General features: G+C 40.6%; 1 protein-coding gene across 13 annotated transcripts in view; it reads right to left on the bottom strand.

The window, feature by feature from the left end:
- THRAP3 (thyroid hormone receptor associated protein 3) overlaps window positions 1-12,879 on the bottom strand; it is a 72,207-nt gene that overhangs the window by 13,805 nt on the left and 45,523 nt on the right. For all 13 annotated transcript variants that reach the window (XM_086379614.1, XM_086379648.1, XM_086379606.1 and 10 more), the window contains 2 exons: window positions 5,304-5,471; window positions 274-1,179 (listed from right to left, as the gene is read on the bottom strand). In XM_086379614.1, coding sequence (XP_086235740.1) covers window positions 274-1,179; window positions 5,304-5,440 — 1,043 coding nt within the window. In that variant the 5' untranslated portion in view covers window positions 5,441-5,471. The remainder of the gene's footprint in view (window positions 1-273; window positions 1,180-5,303; window positions 5,472-12,879) is intronic.

Genomic DNA, 12,879 nt, shown 5'->3' with positions numbered 1-12,879 from the left:
TCTGGCTTACACTGGTAGAATCCAAGGCAAACTTTAAATGTGAAAACATCATTGCAGAGTAATCTAGAATTTGTGCTGTAATACAAATTCAGGAAGGTAGGAAAACCAGAGTTAAGCTAAAGGTTTCCTTGGATGATGCTTTCAAACTGGCGAAATGAAACTTTAGGAAACAGGAATTACCTTATTACTATTAATCAGAGCTCTAAGGACCACATTACAACTAAATTGCCAGCTGGTGAGATAAAAACAGAAAGGGGAAAATGAGGTACTTGCCTCTTTGTATAGGCTGCTCCTCCTGGAGCAGCAGCCTCCTCCTTCTGAGATGAGCCATATGTTGAGCCAGTGGCCGGTGGACTCTTACCCACGGGACTCTTTTTGGATGGGCTTAAGGACCCTGAGCCATGGTCAAACTGACCTTGGTGAGTCCCACCCTGGTACCCAGCACCACTCTGCAGAGTTGAGCCCATCTGGGATGTGCTGGAAAGTGGAGGGCTAGGTTTTGGCACAGGGCTAGGACGAGGTGACCGCCGCCTCACCACCACAGACTGGAGGGGGCTTTTGAGAGCTGGGCTTCGCTCCCGGGGACTCAGCTCAGACACTCCTGAGGCCCGTGATGCAGAACCAGCACTGTATGTGGTGGCATCTGGCCACGGCTTTGAGCTCTCAGATGCTTTTGGGTCTTGAGAGGTGCCTCCAGAGAATGGCTGCTCCTTGGCCTCATCTCCCTGGTTATCACCAGCAGCCTGGGACGGCCGGCTATCCTTGGAAGAGGACTTTTTCTCCTTCGCAGACTTGCGCTTAGAAGATTCAACTCGGCTGTGGTTGGAGGAAGAACGAGAGGACGAGGAACGCCTTGACCTATCAGAGGAAGACTTATCGGAGTTTCTGGAGTGGCTCCTGGACCTTGGTGAAGGGGACCTTCTCTTTGGGGACCGGGATCGGGAACGGCCCCGACGAGGACTGTATGCTTGCCGGTAATTCTGCCAATTTGAGCGGTAGTTTCCATAGCCTCCTCGGTTATACTGGCCCCATGGATAAAAGCCTCTGTTGCGCCCACGGAAATAATAGGGCCTTCTATAGCCTCTGTTGTGACCTCGGAAATCTCGATTCTGATATACTCTTGGGTGATTTCTCTCTCTGTTATGAGCTGGAGAATATGATCTGGAACGAGACCTAGAACTGAAAGAGGGGCAGGGGAGGGAAGAAAAGTTTGAATTTTTGACACAAGCATTTTTATTCAAGAAAAACCTGCCAACAAAGAGGTAAAGCCCTACTCTTATGTATCATTTATTTTCAAACAAAAGGTACAAACTTAAAGAGCTAATCCTACTCTTATGGCCACATTAAGTACAAAAATAAAAAAATCACTTTAACAAACCAGACACTGCGATGACTCATTAATACCACTGTAGCACATTCTACATGGAGATATATTTCTACAATGACTGAGGGAATATAAAAATGCTCTCAATGTACTAAACAAACATTTTAATATAGTATACTAATTAGTTTCACAGGCACAAAGGATTTTACAGATAGGTCCCCGCATCACCGGAGGAGAGGACAAACTGCAAGCTGTGGTACCCAGAGAGGAAGTCTTCAGGTCCCCTGGCCTCATTCAGTTTATTCCCTATCCCACCCACCTCTGACTGTGCAGGGCTAATTTCTTGGCTTCCACCAAGATTTGGGTTTGTGAAATACAGTTGCAACATGTCTAAACCAAAGAACACTTAAATAGGGACTGAGAGCACGCATCTGTTCAAAGCTTAAAAAAACTTCAACTGAAATCAGATCAACAAACCAAGCAAATATTGTTGTTTTTTTAAACTGGGAATCTGGAAATGGTCTCATTCTCTAGGTCAAGTTTCTGTGGCTGAACTACAAGGTCTTCCATAGGTGCCACAAGAGGGCACCATCTGACCATAACACACCCAAGCACACAACATAGCAGCAAAGAGACTACAAACAGCCCCACACCTGCACATCCGTCAGGCCAGTGTTCTTCCTCATTTAACAATACAGAATTCTGATTTAGCAAAGGCCCATTTCCAGAACTACAAGGATTCAACAGTCATCTAACTCTGTAAAAATTACATGTTCACTATTAAGTGGATATTTGGAGCAGGCTCTGTCCACTCCAGCATCAACCTGATATTGCAGTACCTCCAGGAACTGGGGTGGGATGATATTACATATTTATAAATGCCAGACTTATCGATGACAAGGAAGTCTGTTTCCATCAAAAAGCCAAAAGCTGTACTTGCTGGTATAGGAATCTACTGAGCTTCTTCAACACCACTTATTGTGTCAACTATAATATAGAGCATTAATTGGTCACTACTCCTAAGTATTAACAGTTACCTAGAAATACGTAAAATTACTAGAAAACTCCAAAAAAAACCTTTCCTTTATATACAGAATAAAAACCCTTCAGTTCATAAGCAGGCCTTCTCATATCAGACCTAATTGGAACCATACATTTTTATCTGTTTGCTTGTATAAGTTTTATAACTAACTCCACTTAGCAATGTGACAGGTTATAACAACTAAATGTTATCCTTAGAAAGAAACTAGAAGATAAAATAGGATTGTTTTTCCACTACCCATTGTGTCCAGGTTCTTTATCCACCCCAAGAACAAGACCTGGTAAAGATGCAGCGAACTGCCAGCTGTGAATGGTTGCTATTTAAGTACGATTTAAAAAAAAAAAAAAACTTACCTTTCACACTTTTCATTCGAAAACAGTAACAATACAAGAAAGAAGAAGGGAGAAGCAGATGCGGCTATGAAACTGAATATGACCCGATTTAATGGCTATACTTGAGGTAGGTGATGCACCACCAGCACTAGGGAGGGTTTAATTCATGTTCCCATCCTCACAGGCTACTGCTGCTTCTGTCACCAATTATTAGTGAGGGCCCTGCGGCACACTGCATCCAAAACCCGCAGTCACTGCACAGATGCAGGAACATGAGTCTCTGCAGATTGCAAATGAAGTTATTTAGAAGTCACTTAAAAGGATACAGTCTGTGAAATATAAGGAAACAACCAATTTTTCTCCAGTTCTGTAGAACTCAGCAGTTAAGTTAAATTAAAGACATGGTTTCTCAAACTCTCTGGATAGTATATTTTCCTTATAGGAGAGGGGAAACAAAAGAAAAACATGAAACAGATAAGCCAGAAATAAAAGCTGAACATCTAGTGGCAAATTTATCTGTTTCTAAAAAACAGAGAAGTCAGACTAGAATTAAATATAAAAACATTTTTGTAGTGACAATATTCCTCCAAAGTAATCTTCCAGGCATTAAAACAGCACATAGAGTGGCTCCAGACCTACCCCAAAACATACTGCCTGCCTAAGATATCTTTCCCTCATTTACCAAGTTGATGACCATGCCAAATGATATGTACAATTAGGAGAAGCGATCTGTCCAGAATACCAGTTATCACAAATATTGCAGAGTTGGTTAGCATTTTTCATTTTGGTTTATGTCAGTTCAATTCTCTCCGTTTCAGTTGTACAGACTCTCTTTTTTGAACCACTTAGTTTCCATTTATTAAATTAACTTTTAAAATTACCTGTAGAACCAAATGAGCTAAAACTGAGGTTTAAACAGTCCAGATCAAAAGAATATGGGTGTAAGGTGGAGTTCACTAGCAGTCTCTGCTTAGTCCTATGGCCTTGTTAGCAACTTCCTGAGGTAAATATATTCAGTGGATTTTCCCTCTTTCTTGGGGGGTAGGGGAACAGTATGAGAAAATGGGATGGAACTTTACTTTTAGAGACTCTGACACAATTAGGCAACAGACACTCTATCTAGCACAAAGCTTGAACAAAGCCTGATATAAAAGTATGTGCCCAAGAAATATGGGAGAGAAAAACAAAGCTAAGACTGGTTACCCTCAAGACATAATGTTGTTATTATTTTTTTAATGGAGGGTTTTTTTTGAAGGAGAGACCCGGAGTTTAAAACTTCCTACTCTACACTATATGGAAGTCATCACCATTTTTGCACACCTACTTTTTGTTCAATCTCTACTCTGGAATTAATTTTCAAACAGGCTTCTCACAGATTCCATTTAAGAATTAACTTATTCTTGTTGGGAAGGTGAGGGTAGGGGAGAATCCTACCAATCTGGAGAAGGGCTCTAGGACACTCATCTAAAGTAATCAGCAGGGGCTCCAAGTGGCAAAACTGAGAATCACATCCTTGCCTATTGCAACTCTGACAAAAAGAATGATTTCGGTGTTTAAATATTTAAATGATCAATATTTCTCTAACACACATATAGAAACTTGAAAGTGAAAGTGAAGTCACTCAGTCGTCTCTGACTCTTTGCAACCCTGTGGACTATAGCCTACCAGGCTCCTCTGTCCATGGGATTTTCCAGGCAATAGTACTGGAGTGGATTGCCATCTCCTTCTCCAGGGGATCTTCCCAATCCAGGGATTGAACCCGCATTGTAGATAGGCGCTTTATTGTCTGAGCCACCAGGGAAGTCCATAGAGAAACTTACATTTATTAAAAGGTTCTTACCCACTCACAAAATAAAATTAAGTTTTAAAGAATGAAAAATAGAACTCATAACACAGAAAAAAAAAAAAAAAGACGCTGGAAGTTGGGCACCCTATTCCAAGACACAGCTGAAATAAGGAAATAATACAACTAAAGGTGTAGAAACTAATTAAAGAATATTGGTGATAAATTCAAAAGAAGTACTTGCACATTTAGTCAGGCAAAATGATGCCTACAATAGTGACTTTTAGGTAGTTTTAAGATGTGTTTTACTAAATAGATGCAGCTTGTTAGTAAGTGGCATATCAGGGGTATATAAGTGACTACTGACTAGTTTCTTTAAGGTTTATTTTAGTGGGTTAAGGTTTCTTTTTCTTGCAATGTTGATTGTACCATTACTCTTCTTAGCTATCTTTTCTTTGCTAAGGATGCAACTAAACTTTGGCCCAAGCCTCCAAAAATACTTCAGTGAATTTTTTCAGTGAACAATCTGGTACAGAGATTTGAAGCAAGTAGCTAAAAAAAAATATTCTTTCTTTCAAAGTGGATGAAAAACAGTATCTGCTGGCAGGAAAGAAAAGGAATTAGGCAAACAGCATTGCAATCAAAGTTGATTTAGAGTTGTAGTGTTTGAAGAGACCTGGAATATCTTACAGCCCAACACTCCACCTCAAGCGAATGCCCTACCTCCACTTGACACTCACAGAAAGAGTCTAACAAAAGATCTTCAGAGACCCACACTGACAAACCAATGATGATCTCATTATACAGTCATACCCCCCTTACCTCAGCCTGCGCTTCCTTGAACGAGAGACAGAGCGACTTCGGGATCGAGACTTCGAAAACGAACGAGAACGAGATCTTGATGCAGATCTTGACCGAGAAGAGCGAGATCCAGACTTAGATTTGTTTGTTTTTGACATCTCTGAAGAAAGGGTCACTTTTCAATTATACCTAAGAATCAAACAAATGAGTGAGCCTCTTTGTAAACCTGAACTTCTGTGAACACTTAGAAACAAAAAAAAAAGATGACATGACTGCTTTAGAGAGGTGGGAGAGGGTGAGATGTATAGAGAGAGTAACATGGAAATTTATAATACCATATGTAAAATAGATAGCCAATGGGAATCTGCTATATGACTCATGGAACTCAAACAGGGACTCAGTGATAATCTAGAAGGGTGGGAGGGGGAGGGAGATGGAAAGGAGGTTCAGGAGGGAGGGGACATGGGTGTATCAATGGCTAATTCTTATTGATGTATTTACAGAAAACCACAAAATTCTGTAAAGCAATTATCCTTCAATTACAAAAATAAATTAAAAACAAAACAAAAAAAACCACTCCTTGCCCTTTTACCAAGGAGGATTTCTAAGCAGTACAATTCCAAACACCATCCCATAGCAGCCAATGGAAAACCTGACTTGTAATTCTCACTAGAGAACACCACAAAACAGACAAAAATGAAGCAAGCTATCGATAATCTGGGACATGTAGTCTTTTCTCAACAAGCAGACAAGTTTTGCCAACTCAGTTAACTGTTAATACAAGTAATGAGATGACCTAAGACAGGGTTTTCCCAGTCCTCACAGGAGAAACTCTATGCAATGGCATCTTGATTAGAGAGTAGGTGGCATTTCTGACCATTTATTTCCCTACTTCCTGGACTTGAAGCCATGAAGCATATCCTTAATATTTACTTCAAAGGAAAAGGTTTAAAATGTAAGAGACTATTCTCAAATACTGTAATGCCACAACAGGATGTAGTACATCATGTAAAATACAGGACATTAATCCATAAACACAGGAATAAAGTAATTTATAAGGAGAAAAACCATTAACTTTCTTTTAGCCTGTTACTACCTTCAAAAGCCAACCTTCTTTCGGGGTCACTTTCCCATGAAAAAAAACCCCACAAAATTGTCTCTTCTTTTTTTCAAAGATCATAAAGCTAGTTAATAGGCAAACCAGGTAAGAACTACAGGGCCTAATTCTGTCACACCTCACTGCTTAACAAAAGATTCTTTTATGTGAAGGGAAAATAATAACTGATGAACATTTCACCCTTCCCTCTCAGATTTTCTTGTTATTCAGATCCCAGCTCAAAAGCTATCTATCCAGAGGCTTGCCCTGGCCACCCAATCAAAAGCCATTTTCTAAGGTATAGTCCAATGCCTTGTTTTCTTCTTCAGAGCATTCAATCTAGGACTTGAAAGTTATTTACTTTGCACTTGTTTACTTTGCTTTTCCACCTGTACCCAAGTAGAATGCAAGCTCCCACCGGCATAAATCTCTTATTTACTAATGGATGCTCAATGCCCAGAACAACAGACACTTAAACAGTATGTTTATTAACTTATCCTCAAGCAGAGTATCATTACATCCGTTTTTACAGATGAGGATACTGTGCACATAAAAGAAGGTAACTAACTTGCCCAAAGCACACAGCTTTAAGTGGCTAAGCTGGGATTTGAACCCAAGTGAGCTGGCTCCAAACCAGTGTTCTTTAACTACCATTATATTATATGGTCTTGCCAGAGACTTGTGGGATGAATAAATGATTCTAAGTCTCAACTCCTACGGAGTTCAGGATCTGGTAAGAGAGCAACACAGAGACAAACTGAAAGGCAGTATTTGTTTATCATTACTATATTCAAGTTTTAGATTTGAATTTTAATAACTTTTGGAAAGGCAAAGAAGTCCAGGAAGCTTTTACAGCTCCAGTTCATAGGGATTATAACCATAATAATCTCAAGAGACATAATTTAGAAGAGGACTGAGAAACGGCTAGGAAGCCAAAGACAAAGGGTGATGAGTAAGAGATGGCTAAATGAGGATACCAAAGGCCTACATCTAGATCCTGCCAAAAGGATCAAACTGTTACATGTTCTATCAAGGTCAAAGATGTTCAGTTTGGAGCCAATTTTCGCCAGCAGTGTCACTGTACAAAGCCAGGGTGGAAGAATAAGTTATTTGGGGATATAGGGTGAAGGTGTAAACAAGAAACTTACAGAAACTGAATACTGAAAACACATTGTTTTTTTGGTTGGCCTTCAGTATATTTGGGGATTCCTTGGGTTCATTCCTGTTCAATGGCTTTTTTTCTGTTACAAGTCTAGGGATATCTTTGCCTAGTAACTTCTCTGTCCAATTTCCAATTTTAGCCTAGGCTAGAAATAAAAATCCTTTTAGCTCACTTTTACACAACAGGTGGACAATATCAGACTTTAAAAGAAAAGGGAGGGAATTCGCTGGTGATACAGTGGTTAGGACTCTGTATTTTCACTGCTAAGAGTGCAGGTTCAATCACTGGTCAAGGAACTAAGATCCTGCAAGCTGTGCTACATTGCCAAAAAAATTTAAAAAAGAAAGAAGGAAAAAAGAAGATGGGGGAACAAGTTAGTAAAACAGGAAATATTCATTTCCACTCCCAGACATTGGAAAATTAAGACATTTTCATTAACAGGAAGAGAAAGCTGTCACTTAAATACAAACAGAGCCAAATTTAACAGTTTTATATATATTAAACTTACTAGAGTTGACAAGTATATTCAAGAGTCACTTACTGTGACAGCACCTTCACTTCGAGAACTCCTTTAATGTGAGCTGAAATTAAAACACCACTACCCCTGAGAGTTAAGAGGAATAACTCTGGATGATACAAAACTAGAGCTGGAAATAGATCAAATGAATACCTTAACTCATTCACGAGAACTCTTGAAAGTGGACAATGATAAATTAAAGAAGACTTGGTCTTTGCCTCCGTGGAATTTATAATCTAGAGTTGCAGATAGACAATAAACAAGTGAGCAAGCAAAAACGTAATTCTGGCAAGTACTAGGAAGATGGCAAAAAAAAAAAAAAAAGCATAAATATGGGCAAATTTATAAAGTATGGTACCAAGAGACTCGGGTTCAAGCCCTGGGTTAGGAAGACCCCCTAGAGTAGGATATGGCAACCTACCCCAGTATTCTTGCCTGGAAAATTTCACGGACAGAGGAGCTTGGCGAGCTAGTCTATGGGGTCGCAAAGAGTCTAACGTTAACTGAGCACACACGCACAGAATGACTTATTTAGGTAGGACGGTCCAGAGATAGCAGTTAAGTGTCACCTGAAGACTATGAAAGAGCAAGTCACATAAAAAAGGGAAAGCTCCATAAGATTGAGAAGTCTTTTTTCTTGATATACATAAACAGATATAAAACACAAATATTTTAGTGTAAGGCAGGGACAACCATATCTAAAGCTATCTGATCAAATTACTAAAATTCATTCAAAACAACTCTCAGTTTTAATTTTGAAGACTTTTTAAATGTCACTGCCATTACACATAGGTTTTCCCATTTCTAACATTTCTTCCATGTCTATGCTCTAAAAATATTATGGAGAGTGAGACAGACAAATCAGATCAGATCAGTCGCTCAGTCATGTCCGACTCTTTGCGACCCCACGAATCACAGCACGCCAGGCCTCCCTGTCCATCACCAACTCCCGGAGTTCACTGAGACTCACGTCCATCAAGTCAATGATGCCATCCAGCCATCTCATCCTCTGTCGTCCCCTTCTCCTCCTGCCCCCAGTCCCTCCCAGCATCAGAGTCTTTTCCAATGAGTCAACTCTTCGCATGAGGTGGCCAAAGTACTGCAGTTTCAGCTTTAGCATCATTCCTTCCAAAGAAATCCCAGGGCTGATCCCCTTCACAATGGACTGGTTGGATCTCCTTACAGTCCAAGGGACTCTCAAGAGTCTTCTCCAACACCACAGTTCAAAAGCATCAATTCTTCAGCGCTCAGCCTTCTTCACAGTCCAACTCTCACATCCATACATGACCACAGGAAAAACCATAGCCTTGACTAGACGAACCTTTGTTGGCAAAGTAATGTCTCTGCTTTTCAATATGCTATCTAGGTTGGTCATAACTTTCCTTCCAAGGAATAAGCGTCTTTTAATTTCATGGCTGCAGTCACCATCTGCAGTGATTCTGGAGCCCAGAAAAATAAAGTTTGACACTGTTTCCACTGTTTCCCCATCTAGTTCCCATGAAGAAATGGGACTGGATGCCATGATCTCGGTTTTCTGAATGTTGAGCTTTAAGCCAACTTTTTCACTCTCCACTTTCACTTTCATCAAGAGGCTTTTGAGTTCCTCTTCACTTTCTGCCATAAGGGTGGTGTCATCTGCATATCTGAGGTGATTGATATTTCTCCCGGCAATCTTGATTCCAGCTTGTTTCTTCCAGTCCAGCGTTTCTCATGATGTACTCTGCATAGAAGTTAAATAAGCAGGGTGACAATATACAGCCTTGATGTACTCCTTTTCCTATTTGGAACCAGTCTGTTGTTCCATGTCTAGTTCTAACTGTTGCTTCCTGACCTGCATACAGATTTCTCAAGAGGCAGGTCAGGTGGTCTGGTATTCCCATCTCTTGAAGAATTTTCCACAGTTTATTGTGATCCACACAGTCAAAGGCTTTGGCATAGTCAATAAAGTAGAAATAGATGTTTTTCTGGAACTCTCTTGCTTTTTCCATGATCCAGCAGATGTTGGCATTTTGATCTCTGGTTCCTCTGCCTTTTCTAAAACCAGCTTGAACATCAGGAAGTTCACGGTTCACATATTGCTGAAGCCTGGCTTGGAGAATGTTGAGCATTACTTTACTAGCGTGTGAGATGAGTGCAATTGTGCGGTAGTTTGAGCATTCTTTGGCATTGCCTTTCTTTGGGATTGGAATGAAAACTGACCTTTTCCAGTCCTGTGGCCACTGCTGAGTTTTCCAAATTTGCTGGCATATTGAGTGCAGCACTTTCACAGCATCATCTTTCAGGATTTGGAATAGCTCAACTGGAATCCTATCACCTCCACTAGCTTTGTTCATAGTGATGCTTTCTAAGGCCCACTTGACTTCACATTCCAGGATGTCTGGCTCTAGGTGAGTGATCACACCATCGTGATTATCTGGGTCGTGAAGATCTTTTTTGTACAGTTCTTCTGTGTGTTGTTGCCACCTCTTCTTAATATCTTCTGCTTCTGTTAGGTCCATACCATTTCTGTCCTTTATCGAGCACATCTTTGCATGAAATGCTCCTTTGGTATCTCTGATTTTCTTGAAGAAATCCCCAGTCTTTCCCATTCTGTTGTTTTCCTCTATTTCTTTGCACTGATCGCTGAGGAAGGCTTTCTTATCTCTTCTTGCTATTCTTTGGAACTCTGCATTCAGATGTTTATATCTTTCCTTTTCTCCTTTGCTTTTCGCTTCTCTTCTTTTCACAGCTATTTGTAAGGCCTCCCTAGACAGCCATTTTGCTTTTTTGCATTTCTTTTCCATGGGGATGGTCTTGATCCCTGTCTCCTGTACAATGTCACGAACCTCATTCCATAGTTCATGAGGCACTCTATCTATCAGATCTAGGCCCTTAAATCTATTTCTCACTTCCACTGTATAATCATAAGGGAGACAGACAAATACCACCTTGGAAAACAGCTTAGCACCTTTTACATGTTACAAGCATTTAGCATTTAGTTTCTGTTCAAATTAAAACTTCTTCCAAAGGAGATTTTGTTTCTTCAGCAATGCCTACTCTTCTTTAACATGTTGTTTCATTTAGGGTAAGACAGCCATGTTCCCACACCAGCAATATAAAAGAATCCAACTATTGAACAAGTAGTGATCAGCACGCTAGCAGGCAGAAACATGGGACACAGTTCCTAAACTCCTAAGGGCTGGTATGATCCAAATATCCTTGAACTTTCCAAGATCCTTCAGATGACGAGGTTTCCTATCCACATCATCCCCCTATTTGCCACGGAATCAATTCCGGTTTGTCGTCCTTCACTGGGATACTGAAAACTATTTAGACACTGTTAATGCATCCTAAGACTGCTCATTCTGGCAGCCACATCACATGCTGATTCAGAGTGAGATGAGTCACTAAGGCCCTCAAGTTCTTTCTCATAAAACCTCCTCAGCTGCAAAATGTCCTCCTCCTCCATCTTGTACTGACACTACTGTTGTTCTATGCCCCCCTGTTTTCAATGTAAAACCCAGGTGCATAATTCAAACAGCCTTCTGAAATCATTTCAGATACAATCCTGTCACTTGGAGCAAGGGTTTATCTTTTAAAGTGTTTTGCAGAGCCACCTGAGAGGACCGTTTCCAGACCCATCACTCTTTTTGAATCACAAGCATTCACCGCCAAACCACTTTTCTTTGGAAGAACAGATACACTTTACTTAAAGCAAAAGTCTTAAGGTATATAATTACATGGCTTCTGTATCATTCAAAACACAGATTCTGAGACTTCCCTAGTGGTCCAGTGGCTAAGATTCCATGCTCACAATGCACGGGACCTGGGTTTGATCCCTAGTCAGAGACTACATCTCATATGCCGCAACTAAGACCCAGCACTGCCAAATAAATTTTTTTTTTAAATGCAGATTCTACTTTTTACCTCCAAGCAAAAACAGTAATATTGACAGCAAGGGCCAAAGAAGCTTTTCTACATTAAAGACTCTCAAAGATAAAGAATTCAATTATTCCTTCCCCCTCCTCATGCTGGATTGTTAAGTTTCTTCTTAAGTGTCCCTAGTGATTATGCCAGCACTGTGCTTGGCACATGGTAAACGACTGCTGAATTCACCAGAAGGAACATCCTGGGAGTATTTAATACTGTTTGCCCCGTGTGTGGAACACTGTGGATAGGTTTCACTGGGGAGAGTTCCTAATACTAAGCAGTGCCAAATATAGCCTCTCAACAGGCCGCCCCGGAGCTTCAACCTTCGCAGCCCTCAACGGTCAAGCTACATATAAACCATGCAACTATTCTTCAATCCATAAATACTAGGTTTATATTCCAAAAGATCCTTCTCAGAAAAGATTTAACTGCTTATTTTCTTCCACAGAAAGATTTACTACTAATCAAGCAAATAAAAATGGAAGGCAAATATACTATAACCTGAAAACAAACCAAGAATGTAAAACAGACCTATAGCCTTCCTAGTATGTAAAACCAACTCAGAACTAAGTCCTTTAAAGTTCTCTTTGGAAGGAATGATGCTAAAGCTGAAACTCCAGTACTTTGGCCACCTCATGAGAAGAGCTGACTCATTGGAAAAGACTCTGATGCTGGGAGGGATTGGGGGCAGGAGGAGAAGGGGACAACAAAGGATGAGATGGCTGGATGGCATCACCTACTTGATGGACGTGAGTTTGAGTGAACTCCGGGGAGTTGGTGATGGACAGGGAGACCTGGTATGCTGCAATTCATGGGGTCGCAGAGAGTCGGACACGACTGAGCAACTGAACTGAACTGAACCCATGAAAGGATGTAGGAATTGTGTTGGGCCAGGGAACTAACGTACATGGTT

The sequence above is a fragment of the Bos grunniens genome, chromosome 3, assembly GCF_055505025.1.
Source record: "Bos grunniens cultivar Pamir isolate PY7600 chromosome 3, Bosgru_T2T1.0, whole genome shotgun sequence".
NCBI lineage: Eukaryota > Metazoa > Chordata > Mammalia > Artiodactyla > Bovidae > Bos > Bos grunniens.
The sequence above is the reverse complement of the archived record's forward strand: the minus strand, read 5'-3'. Positions and strand labels throughout refer to the sequence as shown.